At 39.3% G+C, this 23,161-nt stretch overlaps 1 protein-coding gene across 1 annotated transcript; it reads left to right on the forward strand.

Annotated features, from left to right (window-relative positions):
• Positions 1-7,503: 7,503 nt before the first annotated feature.
• sap30l (sap30-like) lies at positions 7,504-15,745 on the forward strand. The gene is made up of 4 exons (XM_048166712.1): positions 7,504-7,974; positions 9,728-9,850; positions 11,592-11,690; positions 14,817-15,745. The coding sequence occupies exons 1-4, from the start codon at positions 7,789-7,791 to the stop codon at positions 14,943-14,945; spliced, it is 537 nt and encodes a 178-aa protein (XP_048022669.1). The 5' UTR covers positions 7,504-7,788; the 3' UTR covers positions 14,946-15,745.
• The last annotated feature ends 7,416 nt before the right edge of the window (positions 15,746-23,161 follow it).

Here is a 23,161-nt window from a genome sequence, read left to right on the forward strand (position 1 = left end):
TAGTTTTTCTAAGAAAATGTTTGTTTGTTTATTTATCCATGTCTTTTTAGATAACTGGTATTAATCTCAAACAAAATAATTTGCCAGGTCTATGGAAACCCTACTTAGAGGTTGTTCCACATTATTAAGCAAGTCACAGTTCTCATGCAATATGGGAGGAAGAAAGATCTTTCTGAAGATGAAAAGCATGAAATGGTGCAATGTTGTGCAAAAGGCATGAAAACAACTAATATTGTGTGAAACTGAATGGAGATTATCGAATTTTCATAAGATTTGTGAGTGATTTAGAGAACAGCAGAACTCGGTCAGATAAAGGCTTATTAATGAAAGTTCCTGTCAAAAAAAATAATTGTAATAAACAAAGATTTTCTTAGAAAAACTAAAATCTGAATGTTTATTGTACTGAAATCTTACTGATATGTCACTTGCATAATAATTTGGAACGCGGTGTAACGAGCAGCGCAAATTAGCGTTGGGTCGCAACCTCATCAGGTGCAGGTCGACACAGGCACAACTTGTTACATGTATAATCTGTCAAACACGTACACATATATAGGTCTAATATCGTTTGCCATGTTGGCCTGTATGTATATATGGCTTACATGGCTTGGCAAACGATATGATATTTATGATATATTTATCATAAACGATTATGATATATATATGATAAAATATTTCCTCCCTTCTACCACACACTCTCTGTGCAGCCATGTCGCAAAATGGGTTAAGACATGCTTTTTTTGGGTGTTAAATAATGGTGCAAATACCAGTAAATTGACTAGCGCAAACATTAGTAAATCATGTTGCGTGATTCATTTAAATACTCTCCTCCCATAAATTTTGCATCTGAAAGGGAAACTCCTACAAATGCATATGCAATAAGGTCAGCCGCAAAAACAACTCCTTCTCAGTGCGAATTTTGCACAGCGTGTCTTCAGTAAATCCCGACAGTGTTTTTTTTACGCCAAAAGAGGGTTTGCGCTGATGCAATCGGTTAGTAAATCTGACCCTTAAAGGTAACTAATGACATTTCTCTTTCCTTGGATTCAGGCACACATGTTGTTTTAGTTTTATTAGATCTCAGCGCCGCATTCAACACCATTAATCACACAATTCTTTTAGATCGTCTGCAGTGTATGGTTTGCATTCAGGACATGGTCCTCCAGTGGTTTTTCTCTTATCTGAAAAATAGGACGTTTTCTGTTGTCTAGGAAATTTTTCAGCTCCTTTATCATGTGGTGTCCCTCAAGGCTCTATTTTAGGACCTTTACTATTCTCCATGTATATGCTTCCTCTGGGCTTAATCTTTCAGAAACCACTGCATGAGCATATGATAGGCAAACTACATCTCTCGACTGGATAAAGCAAACCAGTGTCATGCTAGTAAAGTTTTGATGGATGACGATTGTGATCAAGGTAAAGACGAATACAGTGACATACAGGAGTCGTACATTAGGCACACGAGACTCTCACTTGCTTTTAAATATGCAGATCAGTCCTGTCATCAAGGGTAGGTTTAGAGATCAATTGCAAAAGTTAAACATCTCTCTAAACCACATCTAGAAATTGTGATGCCCTCGTTAATCTCTCTGGGCTCTACGTCAGCTCCTTTATTATGTGGTGTCCCTCAAGGCTCTATTTTAGGACTCTTACTATTTTCCGTGTATATGCTTCCTCTGGGCTTAATCTTTCAGAGATATGGCTTGTCTTAGATTTCATCAGAGATGGCAGAGAGATTTGTTTTCTACCGTTACAGTTGACAACTGCTTTTATATTTAAACTTTATTTGTTTGCTTTTTTTTAAAAATCAGGCTCAGAAACATTAATGTGTAGATCTAGATTTATTGGCCAAAATGTTGGATATCGGTATCAGTTAAAATGTCCATACTGGTGCATCCCTACTGAGTTGTGATTGGACTTATTCTTGCATCTATTTACTCATCTGTTGACTGTTGATTCTTGATGCAGCTCTTCATTTACACAGAATCACAGTGTCAGACTTGAAGACGATTGCCTTGCAAACACTGTTCAGTATTTCCTGTAGGAAATGCAAATCTGATTGTCCCCTGTAAACATTGAAAGCTATTTGGCCGTTCTAACTGGGTCATTCCAGAGAAATGTGTGAACAGACTTTACAGTGCGATAATTTCTTCAGCTTGATTACCCATCTTCTCTTTGTTGTGTGTGTATATATATATAAATTTTGTTTTTTGTTTTAGTGGACATATTTTATTACAAAAACTTGAAGGTGTGTTAACTAAAATGATGCAAATCTCACTTTTTTGTTAGGGATACTCTCAGATAGTCAATCCTGTTTGCATGATTTTGTACAGTAAACAACAACAATGCAATTGATTCAATCCTTTAAAGCTGATGTTGTACAGCAGAAGACTGTGGAACGACCCAACTATACACTACTAGGCTGTAGGGTCAGTTGCGTTTTGTGATGTTTTTTCCCACCATCTGTCCGATTCTCAGTAAGCGCTTCCACCCCAAAGACGGGATCTGTTCATGTTCCCACCGCTGAGAGGACGGGATGCTGCAGTGTTCAGTTCCTGACGCACATTACCAACACAAAGTTAAACTTGAATCCAATCCATGTGCCTTGCTGAAGATCCTCGTGTGAAGCCCATCAGCACACTGTAGTTTTGTACGTTTCTTCAGATTGAGACAATGTTGTTGACCCGTTTTTACCGTGGAATATTTTTGCAGATTATCTGTCAAGCACTTTTAAATGTTTCTCTGCTCCGAAGCCGTTTTGAAGTTTATCTGTACAGAACTTTCAAACGTGTCTTTGACCAGAGCCTATTTTCAAGTATTAATGTTTTTGTAACTTAAAGAGAGCCCAGGGTTTCATAAAATGAATTATTGCTCTGCTATGATTGTTTCTGGTGGACCACTGTTTCAAACAGAAATCTAATGCTGTAATGCTTGCTTTTGAACTGTTTGAAGACCAGCTTTTGTGTCTGCCATGGTGAATTTCGAGGCGTGTTTGTGAAATCTGATGATGTTAAGTCTTGGGTTGGTGGGAAATCTTGGGGATGCTGGTATTTTTATACAGGCTTGTCAATTCTGATGCATTAAAATGGTTCTGACAGCACATTATTAATTATTAGTGCAGTGATTATTCAGAGTTATTTATTTTCATTTGTATCATTAATGTTTTGTCTCATGGCTTCACAAAATTTTTCAAGACTTTAGAGCTTTCAACACTATTATAGTGTTGTGGTCTTAATGACCTGAAGGTCAGAATACTGAGGCAATTCAACAAACTGAATTTTAAGTTTGATACATATTATTTTATTACAGGATTAATGAAATTATTATCCCGCATCACTGGAATGTAAATTTGAATTCATTCAGTAAACTGTTCTCGAGTCTCTTCTCCTTTTTTATAGCTCTCATTTTCACAGTCCACATATTACACATGAATAGCTAAACATATCACTTATTCTTGAGATAAGGGACAAAACATGTCCTACACACAAAAGCCTTATTTATGTTAAAAAATTAATAAATTCATCAAAATAAAAATCTAAAGGAAATCTGCATGCTCAAGACATTCATTGCTTTTATTTTTAAATAATTTTGTTATTATTTAAATACATGCTCTATACTTGGAAACGCATGTAATTTAGCCTGTCCTCAGCATGTCACACTGTAAAATTGCCGAACAGTGTTTAAAAATGGACTAAATTAAAAAATATACATTTAAATTGAAAGGCAATAAATGCCTATCAAAGTTGTGTCCTCACTTTGCGTCAACTCCATCAGGATGTATTTTGTCACTATTTGTCAACTCCGTCAGTGTTTGTCAACTCCGTCAGTGTCTGCCAACTCCGTCAGTTTTTGTCAACTCCGTCATTGTTTGCCAACTCCATCAGTTTTTGCCAACTCCGTCAGTTTTTGTCAACACCGTCAGTTTTTGTCAACTCCGTCATTGTTTGCCAACTCCATCAGTTTTTGCCAACTCCGTCAGTTTTTGTCAACTCCGTCATTGTTTGCCAACTCCATCAGTTTTTGCCAACTCCGTCAGTGTTTGTCAACTCCGTCATTGTTTGTCAACTCCGCCAGTTTTTGTCAACTCCGTCATTGTTTGTCAACTCCGCCAGTTTTTGTCAACTCCGTCATTGTTTGTCAACTCCGTCAGTTTTTGTCAACTCCATCAGTTTTTGCCAATTCCGTCAGTGTTTGTCAACTCCGTCAGTGTTTGTCAACTCCGTCAGTGTTTGCCAACTCCGTCAGTTTTTGTCAACTCCGTCAGTGTTTGTCAACTCCGTCAGTGTTTGCCAACTCCATCAGTTTTTGCCAACTCCGTCAGTTTTTGTCAACACCGTCAGTTTTTGTCAACTCCGTCATTGTTTGCCAACTCCATCAGTTTTTGCCAACTCCGTCAGTTTTTGTCAACTCCGTCAGTTTTTGTCAACTCCATCAGTTTTTGCCAACTCAGTCAGTGTTTGTCAACTCCGTCAGTGTTTGCCAACTCCATCAGTTTTTGCCAACTCCGTCAGTTTTTGTCAACACCGTCAGTTTTTGTCAACACCGTCAGTTTTTGTCAACTCCGTCAGTGTTTGCCAACTCCATCAGTTTTTGCCAACTCCGTCATTGTTTGCCAACTCCGTCAGTTTTTGTCAACTCCGTCAGTTTTTGTCAACTCCATCATTGTTTGTCAACTCCGTCAGTTTTTGCCAACTCCGTCAGTTTTTGTCAACTCCGTCATTGTTTGCCAACTCCGTCAGTTTTTGTCAACTCCGTCAGTGTTTGCCAACTCCGTCATTGTTTGTCAACTCCGCCAGTTTTTGTCAACTCCGTCATTGTTTGTCAACTCCGTCAGTTTTTGTCAACTCCGTCAGTTTTTGCCAATTCCGTCAGTGTTTGTCAACTCCGCCAGTGTTTGTCAACTCCGTCATTGTTTGTCAACTCCGTCAGTTTTTGTCAACTCCGTCAGTGTTTGTCAACTCCGTCAGTTTTTGTCAACACCGTCAGTGTTTGTCAACTCCGCCAGTTTTTGTCAACTCCGTCAGTTTTTGTCAACTCCGTCAGTGTTTGTCAACTCCGTCAGTTTTTGTCAACACCGTCAGTGTTTGTCAACTCCGTCAGTTTTTGTCAACACCGTCAGTTTTTGTCAACTCCGTCAGTTTTTGCCAACTCCGTCATTGTTTGTCAACTCCGTCAGTTTTTGTCAACTCCGTCAGTGTTTGTCAACTCCGTCAGTTTTTGTCAACTCCGTCAGTGTTTGTCAACTCCGTCAGTGTTTGTCAACACCGTCAGTTTTTGTCAAAACATGTCCTACACACAAAAGCCTTATTTATGTTAAAAAATTAATAAATTAATCAAAATAAAAATCTAAAGGAAATCTGCATGCTCAAGACATTCATTGCTTTTATTTTTAAATAATTTTGTTATTATTTAAATACATGCTCTATACTTGGAAACGCATGTAATTTAGCCTGTCCTCAGCATGAGGTCACACTGTAAAATTGCCGAACAGTGTTTAAAAATGGACTAAATTCAAAAATATACATTTAAATTGAAAGGCAATAAATGCCTATCAAAGTTGTGTCCTCACTTTGCGTCAACTCCATCAGGATGTATTTTGTCAGTGTTTGTCAACTCCGTCAGTTTTTGTCAACACCGTCTGTTTTTGTCAACTCCGTCAGTTTTTGTCAACTCCGTCAGTGTTTGTCAACTCCGTCAGTTTTTGTCAACTCCGTCAGTTTTTGTCATCTCCGTCAGTGTTTGTCAACTCCGTCAGTTTTTGTCAACACGTCAGTGTTTGTCAACTCCGTCAGTGTTTGTCAACACCGTCAGTTTTTGTCAACTCCGTCAGTGTTTGTCAACTCCGCCAGTGTTTGTCAACTCCGTCAGTGTTTGTCAACTCCGTCAGTGTTTGTCAACTCCGCCAGTGTTTGTCAACTCCGTCAGTGTTTGTCAACACCGTCAGTTTTTGTCATCTCCGTCAGTGTTTGTCAACTCCGTCAGTGTTTGTCAACTCCGTCAGTGCTTGTCAACTCCGTCAGTGTTTGTCAACTCCGTCAGTGTTTGTCAACTCCGTCAGTGCTTGTCAACTCCGTCAGTGTTTGTCAACTCCGTCAGTTTTTCTCAACACCGTCAGTTTTTGTCAACTCCGTCAGTGTTTGTCAACTCCGCCAGTGTTTGTCAACTCCGTCAGTTTTTGTCAACTCCGCCAGTGTTTGTCAACTCCGTCAGTGTTTGTCAACACCGTCAGTTTTTGTCAACTCCGTCAGTGCTTGTCAACACCGTCAGTTTTTGTCAACTCCGTCAGTGTTTGTCAACACCGCCAGTGTTTGTCAACTCCGTCAGTTTTTGTCAACTCCGTCAGTGTTTGTCAACTCCGTCAGTGTTTGTCAACACCGCCAGTTTTTGTCAACTCCGCCAGTTTTTGTCAACTCCGTCAGTGTTTGTCAACTCCGTCAGTGTTTGTCAACACCGTCAGTTTTTGTCATCTCCGTCAGTGTTTGTCAACACCGTCAGTTTTTGTCAACACCGTCATTGTTTGTCAACTCCGTCATTGTTTGTCAACACCGCCAGTATTAAACTCCGTCAGGTGAAGGTTTTTGTTAATTTTGAATTTTTTTTTCAATTCATTGTGTTAAAATATTAAAACATCAACTGAACTACATGATTTCATGTCTGATTTACCTAAAAACATTGTATATTTATATTTATTATTAAAAACAAGGTTAGAGATTTAAGGAATTTAGGAACTGAATAGTTCATAATAACCTAAGAAAAACATTTAGAGAATTTATTTTTTCACTTAGCTCCTTTACTGAACACCATTATTACATAATTTGAAGACTTACTGTTGTTGGATGGATCAAATTAAAATATCATGCTTTTTAATGCTTCTGACAGAGTTGACAAATTAAGTTCCGAAGTGAATAAATGTAAATTTTTAGAAAAAACATATATAATCATATAAATAATCACTTTAAAAATAATGTATTATTAAATAATAAAAACTAACTTCTAAAACATGTTTTGTCCTTATCTCAAGAATAAGTGAGATATATCAGTCATTGCACATAACTTTTGCTAAGAAAACACTTTTGAGGTGTTTTTCTTCAGGAGGCCATTTTACATCAATAACAAACGATGGAAACATCCTCCTCTCCTTTAAAAGCTGGCAGCTCATTTATCCAGCTCTTTTTATCGATGCACAAGCACAATCTGTGATGCATTCAATCAGCCTACAACTATACTTTCTTTATTTTAGATGTATATTTCAAACAACACGTCTCGTTTACGTGCCAAGAAAGACTGTAATCAAAACTCTCGCTGTCGTTTAATTTCATTTAAGACGTTCAGTGTTAGTCACAGAAGTTGCGTGTTCTCGAGGCATTTGAAGTGAGGCGTTATTTCATGACATCAATGGCAGCGATCAGGAAGTTCAGTTTGATCGACAGGCGCGCTAGCCAATCGAAATCAAATACACAAGCTTGAGGGCCCGCCTTTGTCGGAAACCAACCAATGGGCGTTCAAAGCGACGACTTCCGGTTTCTCTCAGGACATGTTTCATTGTACGATGTACATTGTTGAAATGAGCTCGACTGTTGCTCGGTAGTTCGCAGCGCGTCAGATCTGCAGTTTCCGCGCGGACACGTTCGGTTCTGCGCGCGGGACCGAGTTCGGCTAAAGTCGCGCGATCGTTAGCGAAGCGTCGCGGAGATTCTCCGTTCGTTCATCTCCTCAGAGCGCGTCGAGTTCGGCTTTAAGCTGCGGTTGAAGTCGCCTGCGCGCCGCTCCCGCCTGTTAGTGCCCGGTATGAACGGGTTCAGCACGGAAGAGGACAGCCACGACGGCCCGCCCGCCCCGCCGTTCTTCGGGCAGAGCTGCTGTCTGATCGAGGACGGAGAGCGCTGCGGCCGCGCGGCTGGAAACGCCTCCTTCAGCAAGCGCATCCAGAAGAGCATCTCCCAGAGGAAACTCAAGCTGGACATCGACAAGAGTGTAAGAGAGAAACAGGCCTGGAGTGTGTGTGTGTGTGTGAGAGTGTGTGTGTGTGTGTGTGTGTGTGTGTGTGTGTGTGTGTGTGAGGCGCTCAATATCTGCTGTTGAGTGTGATTTGATTATAATATCCATGAGTTCAGATATTTCATGATGTGTTTGACATCTTCATTTTCATGACGCTCTTGTTGTGAAGATAGTTTTCTAAAATGTCTGTATATGCAAATAATTTACTCTCCTCCATGTCATTCAAGATGTTCATGTCTTTCTTTCTTCAGTCGAAAAGGAAATGAAGGAAAACATTCCAGGATTTTTCTCCATATAGTGGACTTCACTGGGGTTCAACGGGTTGAAGGTCCAAATGTCAGTTTCAGTGCAGCTTCAAAGAGCTCTACATGATCCCAGACGAGGAATAAGAGTCTCATCTAGAGAAACCATCAGACATTTACTAAAAAAAATTAAAAATTAATCACTTTTTAACCACAAATGCTCATCTTGCACTGCTCTGTGATGCTCCACGCATGACGTAATCATGTTGGAAAGGTCACGCGTGACGCAGGCGGAAGAACAGATCCAGTGTTTACAAAGTGAACGTCAAAGACTAATGCTGTATCCCAATTCGCCTACTTAAACTACGTCCTAAAAGTATGTAGTGTGTAGCAGAAGAGCGTCATGCGTCTCTAACGGACGTTCTGTCGCTTAGTTACGCAACCTGTAACTGTTTAAACTGTCCTGTCAATCATCTTCTTGTCACAGTTAAAATCCTCAACATTCAATTAAATTTAATTTCCTACCGTTTCAGGCAGAAATGTAGTCGCACGTTGATCTGCCGGTCAGAGAACTCTCCTCATCATAATGATGCATTTAAAAGTTAATGACCGAACACATCGTTATAAAAGTTCACAATGCTGTTGCAGATGAAATATAATGTGGATAACATTTAATAAATATCTCTTCGTCAGGTTATACTGATTATAAATCACTCAAGCCTCCCATCTGCTTAACCGTCGGTCTCGCGCATCCGTCATGTTTGTAGTTTTTTAACACTTTTTGTTTGTATTTGTAGTTCTAATCGAATCCTCATCCACAGCGCAGTGTGTTATGGGCAGTATTAGCCGTCAGAAGTGTGCACGGATCTGCACTTCGGATTCTAACCGGGTATCTTTGGGATACTCATTTCAACATGCTACGATTTGGGACACACATTCTTTTTTCGAATACTATTTAGGACGGATAGTGTGCGAATTGGGACGCAGCATCAGTCAAACGGCCTTTACAAAAAAAGGTAAAACAACGATGTAGAACAATTCTGAAGTTGAAGTTTTTCACGCGTGACCTTTCCAACATGATTACGTCATGCGTGGAGCATCACAGAGCAGAGCAAGACGAGCATTTGTGGTTAAAAAGTCTATAATGTTTATTTTTTTAGAAAATGTCCAATGGTTTCTCTAGATTAGACTCTTATTCCTCGTCTGGGATCATGTAGAGCTCTTTGAAGCTGCACTGAAACTGACATTTGGACCTTCAACCCGTTGAACCCCAGTGAAGTCCACTATATGGAGAAAAATCCTGGAATGATTTCCTTCATTTCTTTCCCACTGAAGAAAGAAAGACATGAACATCTTGGATGACATGGAGGTGAATATTTTAATTCTGAAGTGAACGAATCCTTTAAATGTAATTTAATTTAAAGGGTATTAATTGCTTGAGTCTAGGGTCAATCCGGCACATTAAAGGAACACTTTCTTCCATGTAGGTTCGGCATTTGTACATCTGTGACTTCCACAAGAACTTCATCCAGAGCGTCCGAAACAAACGCAAGAGGAAGACCAGCGACGACGGCGGAGAGTCACCTGATCATGACGTCGAAGTCCCAGAGGTAATGAAGTAAACCTCCATCTTCAGTGTGTTGATGTTTGAGTTCTTCTCTATATCAGTGTTTCTGAACTCCATCTTGAGTTTCTTCACAATATTCCTCATTTAAATAATTAATGCGCAGAATAAAGGGGCGGGGCCTGCTTGAGTTAGTTGAAACTGGCGGTTATGGTAAGGGGCGGGACATTTCTCAAACACCAATCACAACACACTGCTCCAGCCGACCAATCAGAGCACATTGTGCTTTTCAGAAGGAGGGGCTTTATAGAGACAGGAAGTAAACAGAGCGTTACTGACAGACTGGGAAGAGAGGAGCTGCAACAATGGAGAATATGAGGAGAATAATCAAGCAGGAATACTCACGTTGCACATCTGATTAGTTATTGTGAGGAGTGTTGAATGCTGGGTGTAATTGAGACGTTGCAGGTGTTTGGTGTGATTTAATCGCAGCACAGTCTCTCAATATGACTCTAATCGTCAGAGTTTTGAACTGATTGATTTTGGAGGGTTTGAGTTGGATTAGACTCTGGACTTTGACTTGGCCTTTCCAGAAACATTTTCCCTCTTCTGAGCCGTTCTTTTGTGGATTTGCTCAGGGTAGGAATGTGTGAGAGTCGTCGGCATTGGAAATACTCGTCCATTAATGTGCTTTCCTCATGTGGGGCAGAACTCTAGCTTAAGACATATAATTACGATTAACCGCTGATAAGTTTTATATTGCAATTGCTGAACGCACGGATGCTGTCAGAGATCTTTCAGTCAGATGCAGGCGGATTGATCCAGAAGGTTTATGTAAGGCAAAAATGAGCAGGACGGTCAGGGTGATTTCTGGGATCTTTACATTATTATTATTATTAATTAATATATTCAACTCACATTACCACTTCACATATTCTAGAAACTCTGTAAAATATTCATTAGTGATGATTGAGTTTATGCTGCCTCCAATTACACTTTTCAACATTTATTTACAAATCTGCGTAATATTGTCACAGTCATGTTGAGGCTGATTCACAGTAACCGATGCGTTTGTCTGGTTTTGTCCCGTTGGTCAGCGTTTGTCGATGCAGTGACACGTACTGTAATCAGGTGACATCCAGAAATGATCGTAATGGACATAAAAGCTCGCATTAAATCTGAATTTCCTGCAGTCAGGAACTTCATTAGCTAAGATTGCCGTTTCTCCCTATAGTTTGTTTTTGGTGTCATTGTGGAAGTAAAACAAAATTGCAATATAGTGCAACAGTCGTTCTGGAAGTAAAATCCCATGTTTTTTCTCCATTTAGGGAATTGATTTTTAACGATAATTTATAAACCGGTAAAGACAAGTGAGCTACGAGGTTTTTATTCACTGGTAAGTGTTTTTGTTCGTCAGCCTGCATTATTTCAGCTATTTTAATAATTAATTTTTAATAAATAGTTCAAAATCCCTGGTGAAAAAGTGCTCAAAAGTTCAGTCTTTTTGTCCAATACTTTTCTGCTTGTAATCAGAGTTTGTGATGTTGTGATCTTCATCTTATCTGATTGGTTTGGTTCATGGCTGATAACAAAGACCTTTTTTAAGTCCGTATGGGAAAAATAATCCTGTAACCAGCGGCAGGGAAAGCATGGGCGGCCCTGATGCTCTCGCTCTACAGCAGAGACTGCAGGGATTGGCTGCGTTTCCTCTCTGCTGCAGTAATAATGTGTGTGACGGTGATTGTACCGATCTGCTGTCAATCATGCGGTTGTTTGTTCTCGCTCAGGTGGATCTGTTCCAGCTGCAGGTCAACACACTGAGACGCTACAAGAGGCACTACAAAATCCAGACCAGACCTGGACTCAACAAAGCCCAGCTAGCAGAGGTACTGCTGAACTAATGCTTTTGCACAAATTATATATGAAGAGTTTGGTTCCAAAACGCGATAAACGCGTGAAAAAATTGAGTTTCCGCCAAAATCAGTATTGTATCTGCTCGGTATTGAAAAGTCATTTATTAATTTTGCGCAAAATGCGATATCCGTCGTGTTATTCTGTCATGTTTTCTCCCTTTCTTTCCAAAACGCGACAAACGCCACTCTCCCTTCTCTGCAGAACACGATATATCCGCTCAGCCAATCACAGCGCACCATTCTGCGCACTAAACAGTAACGGCGGCGCTCTGAATACACCCGGCATCCTAGTTTTCCTTATCTGCTTTGTACTTTGATTCATTTGTGAAAAATGAATGATTTTGACAGCATTGATGAACCTGCGGTGGGGAAGAAACGCGAGTCATGGAAATGTAATGATTTACGTGAGGAGATTCAGAAGATGAGGCACTCGGTCAAGCTGTTGCTTGTTCCACGACAGCATCAAACTTCTGTCACGCTCCCCAAAACTGAAGCCGTTTTTAATACCAACGTACTCTGTAAATGTGTTTAACCCGTGCGGTGGCGCCAGATACTCTTTAATCGCTAATGACAAACACAGACATAATTAATTTATAACATTAACATTAATTTTGTGAGTGACGACTGAATGTGTTTTTAGTCAAATGCCTGTATATAAGATAAATATTGACATAGTTCAGAGGCTGTCATGTGTGAATCAACTTACTTTGTTGTGTATTTTCAATATGAAAAATAACTTTATATCGATGGATTAATTGCATTTTGAAAAAGAAACGTGTCATGGATTTATTGCATTTTGGGGGAAAAAATAATCTGTTTTTATAATAAACCTTTTAAATCAAAATCTAGATTTTAATGTTTTTACAACCAAAAGATGCTATGTGAAAGTTTGAAACAGAAAATAGTGGTTTTAATTTTGCTGCTTTCTTGGTAAAGAAAACACCTTTTTACACAAATTAATCAAAATGGGGTTATTGCGTTTTGGATATATATATATATATATATACAGTGCTTCCCACAGGTTTGAAATATACTTGCGTTGGTAGCCGGGTGAAAAATCCTCGTATTACCCACGGCACAAAAATGGTTTACTACATGTGACAAACAAATAATGTGTGATTTTTAACAGTATTTTTAATTATTGAAATTAATTTTTATTACATAAAATATTACATACTAATATTATGCACTGAAATTATGCAAAATTACTGCATTTAAATGGTTTACATTTTCCTATGTTCTGCTTGCTGTCATATAGTGTCTCTCTCAGTGAATGGGACACAGATTTTACTAGTAAAATTTATAAAATGAATAATATATGTGTCAAATAATGCTCTTAGTCTTTTCTTCCTGTGGGGGAGACTACAATAATTTACTATAAATTAAATGAAAATCATATTAAATACATGACAAATAGGACTCTTATTTTGAAATGTCTGTACTATTGCAGGCTGATCCTTCAGATTCTTACAACCGTATAAAACATTTTATATAAAGGCCATGAAGTAGACATTGTAATAATTCATCAACTTTAGTTCATTAGCAATCGCTTGGCATAAATCTGCGCTTTTCATTGATTGAGAATCACTTTGAAGCACTCTGAAGCGCTGTTGCGCGAGCTTGTAGAACACACAACAGCGCCCCCTTGTGACTTTGCAACATGCAGCGCCCGTGGGAATGTTAGCGGGAGTAAACAGTTCTGACACACACATAACGAGCAGGTACAAAACGACTGGTTAATCGATCGCGGATGGTTTCATTATCTTGCGCGGATATAAAAGTATAAGAGGATAAAAATAATAAAAGCAAAAATGTGTCTCCGAATATACTTGGGCGGCCATTAATATACCTGGGCGGCCCGCCCAAGTAAAGTCTATGTGTGGGAAGCACTGTATATATATATATATATTATGTATGTATACACACACACACACACATACACACACACACACACAGAGTGTGTATATGAAGTTTCAGCTCAAAATACCCCACAGATCGTTTTTTGTTTATAGCAAGTTAAAATTGCCGTTTTTTGTGTGTGTCCCTTTAAATGCCAATGAGCTGCAGCTCCAGGCCCCCTTTCCAGAAGAGGGCGGATCTTCAAGAGTGCATGCAACAACAAAACAGGACAATCTCACGCACAAAAGTTTGTGAAACTGAGGATTAAAAAAAGTGTAAGAGCTCGGTGAAGAGCCTCATTGATGACTTTTTACTGTGTTTTTACAGCGTTGATCTTTGAAGACAATCACAGACATATCCGACGAGCCGTAAACACAGTGGCCAATCGGAGGTGTTTACGAATCCACTCAACAGCGCTCAGAAGCGTCACATTTTTAAAATTTCAGTACCGACTAGGTACCGAAGTCTGTACTTTTGACAACTCTACGGCCAACACACATTTTTGTTCAAACACCAGGTGAAAGTGAATTTTGCATAATAGTTGCCCTTTAATGTTATTTACCAGCTGCACACGTTGGGGATAACACTCTTCATTTCTACATACGAGTTTCAAAAACTCTCATCAGGGCAATATCTAGGCATGTGATGGTATCAAATTTTCATATCACAATAATTGCTGATGCTTTATTTATCGAATTAAGTTACAAAACTGAAGTCTTTGAATTGTTCACTGTGTTTTTAAGTGCCCACGATAACAATACTGTGCGTGTTCATTATCGTTATATACCGTATTAACATAAATATATCTGCACGTGTCTAATCCACACTAGTGTTGTCAAAAATATCGATATGTATCGATACTGAAATATCTGAAACGGCTCACCGATTGCAGCTGCTCATTCTCTCGCTCTTCTCTCTGACGATGAACTGACGCACACCTCCGGTGGAATTATGCTTGTATTGCGTATCTTTTTACTCGTTCCAGGCGCGCAGCACTGATCTATATTAGTGCCGCACACATAAAGCCGCCTCTCAGACACATTGAGTTGTTTTTGCAGCTAAACGGTCATATCCGTGTGGCTCTGGAACGTCTCTCGGCCAATGAGAGTCCAGCACTCAGCAGTGTTTGGTGTAATCAGAATTCATTCAGTGTTTCCGTTGTCATTTTTTTTAGTAATATTTTTTTTGTTTCTTCTCCAGACTGTGAGCCGTCACTTCCGGAATATTCCAGTCAATGAAAAGGAAACGCTCACATACTTTATTTATATGGTGAAGAGCAGTAAAAGCCGGCTGGACCAGAAATCAGAGGGGAGCAAACAAGTGGAATAAGTCCCTCGCTCGCAGCGGCCCGACACACGCGTCTCAACTCGGCCAAACGTCATTATTTATGACCTGCAGATGTTAGCTGGCTTTAAAATTCCTGTTTGAATGCTTACTGTGCAGACGTTGTGTGTTTGTACATATGTCCAACATCAGGTGACATGTGGGAGTCACTGCAATCGAGTGCGGAGGATGATGGGTAACGACTTCAACTTCTGTGCCAAACCCCAAAATACCACCAATAAACCACCGCCGGTTGAGTGACGACACATCTGATGTTCAAATATCACAGTGAGGACCTGAATGAAACCATGATAGACACTGAATGACTGCAGATCTGAGCTCTGTGTCCAATGTTTTGTGGTGTTCACACTCATACTAATGCAGAAAACTCCCAGAACAGCCGGAGCGTTTCCTTCGTTTTTTGTTTCTTTGTTTGTTTTCAATTCATTTCTTCTGCTTTCACCTCCATGTCTCTGCTTTTATATGACTGCTCTATATAGCATTTTTTGTAGATTGTAATGTTAGTTTTCTTCCTTTCTTTGTTTGAAATAATCAGAGTAAATACATTTCTTGTGGCACTACTAATATTTTCATTTATTATTTTTAAATGCATTCCACCTGTGGCGTCTCACCTGATCATTAGACTGAGGTAAAGCTGATATCACATGACGTGTGTGTATACACACATGTGCACATACATACATACATGCATACATACAGCATGTCCCATACAGAGGTAAGTTGTAAGTCTAATCATTGGGGAATATGTAAGTGATTCCCATTTCAAATAAAGATATGAACATAAATGAGTTGTTTATGGGTCAGTGACACACAAGTAAAAGCAAAAACGTGAAAAATGCATAAAAACGTGAAAAATGCATAAAAACATCTTTTCATCTGATTAACTAAAGGTGCAGTAAGAGATTTCTGAGAAACGCTGCTGAAAGTGGATCAGAGCGAGCAGCACAACACACTTGTAGCCAATCAGCAGTAGGGGGCGTGTCCACTGATGACGAGTGAGGAGAGAGTGAGCCAATCAGCAGTAGGGGGCGTGTCTACTCATGATGAGGGAGGAGAGTGAGCCAATCAGCAGTAGGAGGAGTGTCCACTCATGATGGGCGAGGAGAGAGAGCCAATCAGCAGTAAGGGGCGTGTCCACTCATGATGAGGGAGGAGAGAGAGTGAGCCAATCAGCAGTAAGGGGCGTGTCCAATCATGATGGGGAGGAGAGTGAGCCAATCAGCAGTAAGGGGCGTGTCCAGTCATGATGGGGAGGAGAGAGTGAGCCAATCAGCAGTAAGGGGCGTGTCCACTTAAGATGGGGGAGGAGAGAGAGAGTGAGCCAATCAGCAGTAGGGGGCGTGTCCACTGATGACGAGTGAGGAGTGAGCCAATCAGCAGTAGGGGGCGTGTCTACTCATGATGAGGGAGGAGAGTGAGCCAATCAGCAGTAGGAGGAGTGTCCACTCATGATGGGCGAGGAGAGAGAGAGCCAATCAGCAGTAAGGGGCGTGTCCACTCATGATGAGGGAGGAGAGAGAGTGAGCCAATCAGCAGTAAGGGGCGTGTCCAATCATGATGGGGAGGAGAGTGAGCCAATCAGCAGTAAGGGGCGTGTCCAGTCATGATGGGGAGGAGAGAGTGAGCCAATCAGCAGTAAGGGGCGTGTCCACTTAAGATGGGGGAGGAGAGAGAGAGTGAGCCAATCAGCAGTAAGGGGCGTGTCCACTTAAGATGGGGGAGGAGAGAGAGTGAGCCAATCAGCAGTAAGGGGCGTGTCCAGTCATAATGGGGAGGAGATAGAGTGAGCCAATCAGCAGTAAAGGGCATGTCCAGTCATGATGGGGAGGAAAGAGAGTGAACCAATCAGCAGTAAGGGGCGTGTCCAGTTATGATGGGGAGGAGAGAGTGAGCCAATCAGCAGTAAGGGGCGTGTCCACTTAAGATGGGGGAGGAGAGAGAGTGAGCCAATCAGCAGTAAGGGGCGTGTCCACTTAAGATGGGGGAGGAGAGAGAGAGTGAGCCAATCAGCAGTAAGGGGCGTGTCCAGTCATGATGGGGAGGAGAGAGTGAGCAAGAGGGAGATTTGAAGAAAGACTGTAGAAAGAGAGATTACTGAGAGACTTTACAAAAGGGGAAAAGCTCAGAGGAATATCACTGTAAAAACACAAAAGATGCTCCTGTGGCTTCAGGGACTGCTGTTTGCCAATGATTATTGCCGTTGATTTTGTTACACGTGCTTCAGACACCGGTCACGCTGATGGCGGTTCAAATGGGTTGAACACAAATGGAAAACTTTAATCTTGACCTTCATTTAATGGAATTATTTTATGAAAGTAAAACTTATTAATATAAATTTAAAAAAAAATAAAATAAAATAATAATGTATGTTATAAGTGCTTGTTATTAATTACAATCCCGTTATCACAGAGCAGAATGGTGAATTAGGCAAAACTTCTGGGAAAAAAAAAAAAATATATGATTGTGGACTAAAAGATTTTTCTGTTTTATTATTATTATTATTTTCATTTTGTGAAGCTCACACAAGACGTTTTACCACTTTAAGGGATAATATTTTTTTAAATTATAATTGCTCATCATGGCAAAAATATTAACATGCAAAACAAGGCTGTGGAGTTTATTAATATATAGCAGTTTTGTCATTTGATTCATCTTAGGAAATATTTAAATGTAGTAAAAACACTGTCAATTCCCAACATCAGGTTTTCATTTCTAGAAACATAATGTGAAATTCCTGATAGATGATAAAAAGGTTGCAAAAGAAATAAAGTGTCATCAGTAACACATCTTCACTGTAAATACTCCATTTACCTTTGTTTGGCTATATATAATGTATAAAATACTCAGAATAATTAAACAGAGAATTAATCTCACAGAGTTTATGAAGTCTTTGAGTCTCAGATCTGTGACACATGATGTGTTTTCTGTCCACATTAGGAGATTTTATTCTAAGAGCCCTTGGAATTTGCTGACGGTGCCGTTTTAGACTTGATTTGGCAAAACTGTTGAGTACATTGAGCCTTTTTTTGTCAAATCATCCCTGCTGTATACAGTAGCTTCATTTGGGAGACTTTTCCAACAAGAGAGTCAAGTCAGCTTTATTTCTACAGCGCTTTATACAGTACAGATTGTTTCAAAGCAGCTTCACAGTAATACATTTGTCTTAATATTGTAATAGAGTCCACTGAAGACGAGTTGTGCAGTTTATTGGAGTAAACGTGAAACCAACACAAAAATACACAAAACACGATGATGACTTGGCCATAAGTTCACTTGAGACATAAACCTGAAAACAAACATGACCATGACAACAACTCTGCTACAACAAAGCTAGACAAAGAAACAATGGAAACATGAGGGCTATAAATACACAAAGACAAATGACTAACAAGAAACACCTGAACACAATAAACCAATGAGGAAACAGAACTGAAGAACCACATGACCAAACCAACCAATCAGAACAAGACATAAACGGCATAATCACATGAGGGCAAGGGTGAGAAATAAACATAATCATTAGTAAGTATTAGTAACAGTTGAATTTTGTAATTCACAAAATCCATACGAAAGCAAAATTACCACTGTGTAAATATTAGGTTCAGTCATGAAACTCTAGAGGGCGCAGGCTGACTGGTCTTTAACATGCAATCTGCAAGCAATCACATCATTACTACATGACGCAAGCTGATTGGCCTCTGCTGATCCTCCAGCCAATGAGATTGCTTGCTCAGCATTTAAATAGTCTGGTGCAGTGTTTGCTATAGGCTAGTTCCTCTGAACCCCTCCACCTCCCCAGCTCCACCTGCCTAGATCTGCTACAGGAGTGATGTATGTCTATTTACGCATCTTACATGCTCACAGTCTGTGTGTCCGTTAGCAGTAGCAAGTCTATTCTTGCTCTGCATCAGCATCAGCATAGCAGATCTCGTCCGCCAAGACCAAATACATCCACATTGCCATATTCAATAACATGCTATTCTGAGAGTTGTCATGATTGAAATAACAATTAGCAAATTTGCTGACTCATGACAATTCTGAACTATTTCATGTTGTGGAGAATGTAATTCACATGTGTTTATGTGATTTACCCAAGCCCCATTTAAGGTTATAGGTTTAGGGTTAAAGTTTCTAAAGCTTACTCATGCGTTTTCATACAAATCAGATTGTACAAAGTTTTGTCTTGATGGTTGTAGAGCTGCATGATTCTGCATAAATTGTGAACTTTTTTGTTTAAAATATAGACAGCTAAACAAAATCATCATTTACTAGAGGTTCTGACAAAATTTTAAAGTCTGTTTTAAAAAATAATTAATTTGAATTATTTTTTTAATTCTTTCCCCGCCATTGATGAAATTTTCCGTAATTTATGACACAACACTTCCTGATGGAATTTTCCAACAATCCATGTTTTCTCTGTTATATGTTAGGGGGCGCTATTACGCATCTTCTGAAATAGTACAGAGTCTCTGGATCAAAACACAAGAGAAGAAGAAGCAGAAACAAGCGACTGAAGCATTGCTTATGCACATGTTGGAGTCTTTGACAAAAAAACGTGATTTTCTCAGTTCAAAATGTTGCTTGCTTTTTTACTATTATTTGTTTGTTTAAAAGCAGAGGCTTGTTCTTTCTTATGATATATATCATGTGCAGATATTGATACAACAAAATATTCTGGGGGCCATGGAAGTTTTCTGAAAACTATCAAAAATGCGACTCACATCTGATTAACAAAAACACTTGCGGGGAATGAGTGAATGATTCAATGACTCACTCATAAAGACTTAAGCTGCATCCAAAATCCCATCCTCTCTTGAGAAGGTACTTATTTTGAATAAGTAATTAATTCACGACCACTAAGAAGTATGTGTGTGGTATGAATGTAATCCAGACATACTACATCCGCCATGTTGTCATGATCATGTGACCTACCAGTGTCAGTTGTGTCGCTTCACAGCCGGAAGTATTTGAGGTCATCTGGGTACTTTTTGCAGACTCTTTTATGAGTACTGTGAATTCAAACTACTTTGTCACATACTGTTTTTCACCTTTTTCAGATTCCAGATGCAGCCAAAATTTGTTTCATTAACGGATAAATCAGCCTAAGTCTTTATGTGTGTCATTGAATCATTCTTTCAAGAGATTTGTTCAAAAAGGATGTGTCTGAAATCGCCTTTATACCCTTAAATATGGCACTATTTGAGGGGACAGCTATTTGCAGTATCACAAATGCAAACTGGAGCCAAACCATGGACTGCTATACAAGTTAAAATTATTTTAAAGTGTGGGTAATGTGTTGGCGTGAAGCTGCTGTATAAGTCAAGACACGAGCAGCTGAATTTTGAATCGTGAATAAGCCTTTCTGCATCAGGCCTAAAGAAAAGATATAACGGACGATATTGCAAAGATGAAAAAATAAGCAACTTTGGAAATATTTTTAAAATTCTGCACCTGGACAGAAGTGGAAATTAGGTTGTTATCCACAGAACATTTAAAGTTCTTACAGTTATTAACATTAATTGGAGTGGCGATTAACAAAATTTCAGTTTTAGAAGAATTTAATTTAAGAAAGTTATGCATTATCCACTCCTTTATTTCCAGACAGTAAGCAGAGAGAGCTGAAGAGGCAGAAGTGAATCAGGCACAGCACAGCAATGACAGCTCAGGCCATACGGCAGGATAATCTGCCCACGAGGAAGCGTATAGACACTAAACTGAGTAGGACCCAACACTGAGCCCTGAGGGACACCCTGTCCTGATGGCACAGTCTGAGATCTATTAGTACCCAGATAGACAAATTGTGAACGTTCTGCAAGATAAGATGTAAACCAGTTCAATGCAGCGCCAGAAAGGCCAATCCACCTGTGTAGCAACATAGTGTGACATTGTATCGAATGCAGCGTTAAGATCTAACAAAACCAAAATGCCACAAGCCCCAGAATCAGCTGTAATGAGGAGCTCATTCATGACCCTCTGTCCTGTCCAGACCTAAACCCAGCTTGAAAACATTCTAGTAATTTGTTCATAGAAAAGTGATTTTATAGTTGTCAAACAACCACATGCTCAAGAACTTTCACTAGGAGTGCCAAATTCGAAATAGTCCTAACCTTCAATTCATGTAGCTCAGATGTAAACCATGAAGCTGATCCCTTAAAAGAAACAACAAGCGGTCAAACTCATCCAGAATAGATGTGGTCTAGATACTGGTCAATAGAGGCCACGACTAGTAGAGCACCAATAGAATGGCTAAAAAGGTCATAGTATCTCTAATTTTCCTAAAACAGATAACACGCTTTCACAGTCTGGACAGAGGAAGTGGTCATTTATACATACTTCAGCACACTCAAGCTGGTCAATAACTGAAGTGCAAACTAGATCTACAATGAATGACTGTGTTTGTGTGTTGGAATGTTTACACACTGAGTAAAACATTAAAACATTATAAAGTACCCATAAAACTCACAGTATTATTGCAATTCAAACTGTCTACATGAATGAGAGGACGATAAATATTTAAAACCACTGGTGAATGACCATTCAGTTTACATGCCAAACATTCAAATGATGAAAAGCAAGGCAATGTGACGTCCAGGAATGTCAATGGACTATATGCACGGAGCGTTCTTTAGAACTTCCGCATTAATATAAGCCAGCTGGAAAACTTCCGGTGAGAGTCATGTGCTGGTGTGTTGAGCATCACTTAGTTTATAATCAGAATATAGTCACTTAAATAGTCAGGCATAGCATTAATTTAATTGTTCAAACGTAAGACGGCATAAAAAATAAATCAATAAAGACGTTCCTCAGTGTTCCTCCTCGGCTAAATTCAATTTGACCATCAGTTTTCACACTTTTATGTGAAAAAAAGCTTCAAAAATTAAATATTTATTGTGCACTTTAGTGAGATTAATTGAATAAAATGTGTGTTTTCACAAGTGTGCAGAAATCATTGATCTTGTGCTGCTCTGACTGACATCTGCTGTGATTATAAAGAGAGAACGGCACGCTTTCTGTGTCATTCATTCACAAGAAAAGTTATTGTTTTTCATGAGATTTTTTGAGTATTTCATACTTCACATTGACGAAATGTATATTTAAACCTAGTTATTTTATTATGTTTATTATTTAGTCAAAAACAAAGTTAAAAACGATTAGAGGAAATGGCTGATATACGCGCAAATAAATGCTACTTTGCCGCCACCTGCTGGTTAAAGTGGTAATTATTGTCTTTTTTATTTTTAAATAAGTGTTTTCTATCAAATGTTGAATTTCCTACATTTTGAAACGTTCGGTTTTTTCAATGGGGACAATCTCAGAGGGATGATCAAATAATGTTTGTGTTCATCACATTAAAAATAACATTTGAAGTGCTGGAGAATAATGTGTGTGTGTCTAATTACAGACACAGCGTTTTTAAACGGTCCCAATAGCTTCGTCTTTATTGCAATCAATAAAACTGGTTTATTAGCAAATTAGGTAAATGTGATAACTGCATTAAAATATGAACATTAAAACTTCAACCATTTATGGTTTAGTGTCGATGTACAGCGACTACAGAACAAACAGCTAACAGTTCACCGGAAATACCCGAGCTGGCTTAACCACAACCAGGAAGTAACCGTGCGTATAGTCAATAGAACGTTAGTTCAGTTATCTGGTATTTAATAATGTTATTGTTCATGGAACGTTTTTTCTTAAACGTTTGTTAAATGTTTTTGAATGTCACTACTTACATTCCTATAATGTTTGAAGAATGATAAAATGTAATGTTCCCTTAATGTTCACACAACCAAGAAACAAAACGTTTTTAAAACATTTCAAAAACTGGATGTTTGAACGTTCAAGGAAAATTCAGAAATAACTTAATCTAAACTTTATCAAAACGTTCTTAGAACATATGTTTTGGAGTGACAACAGCAGCAAACTCATGTTTGTGAGCTGCCTGGACTTGAAGTGCCCTTGGTCTGAAATGCCCCAGCATGCACTGCTTATTGAGCAAATCCACGTTTTAAAGCTTTGGGCTGTGATTTGCTGACCAGCTGCTGAGTTGAGTTTTTATGCTGGGAGCCAGGGGCCGTTTGACCGGCGATTACAGGCTGGACAGACGCAGAACAATACGCCAGAGCTCACGTGTCACTAATGCTTTCAGAGAACGGACTGTGAACCGCAGCGCTTCATGACCACAGATGTGCGGCTCTCTT

The sequence above is a fragment of the Megalobrama amblycephala genome, linkage group LG18 (assembly GCF_018812025.1).
Source record: "Megalobrama amblycephala isolate DHTTF-2021 linkage group LG18, ASM1881202v1, whole genome shotgun sequence".
Classification (NCBI taxonomy): domain Eukaryota; kingdom Metazoa; phylum Chordata; class Actinopteri; order Cypriniformes; family Xenocyprididae; genus Megalobrama; species Megalobrama amblycephala.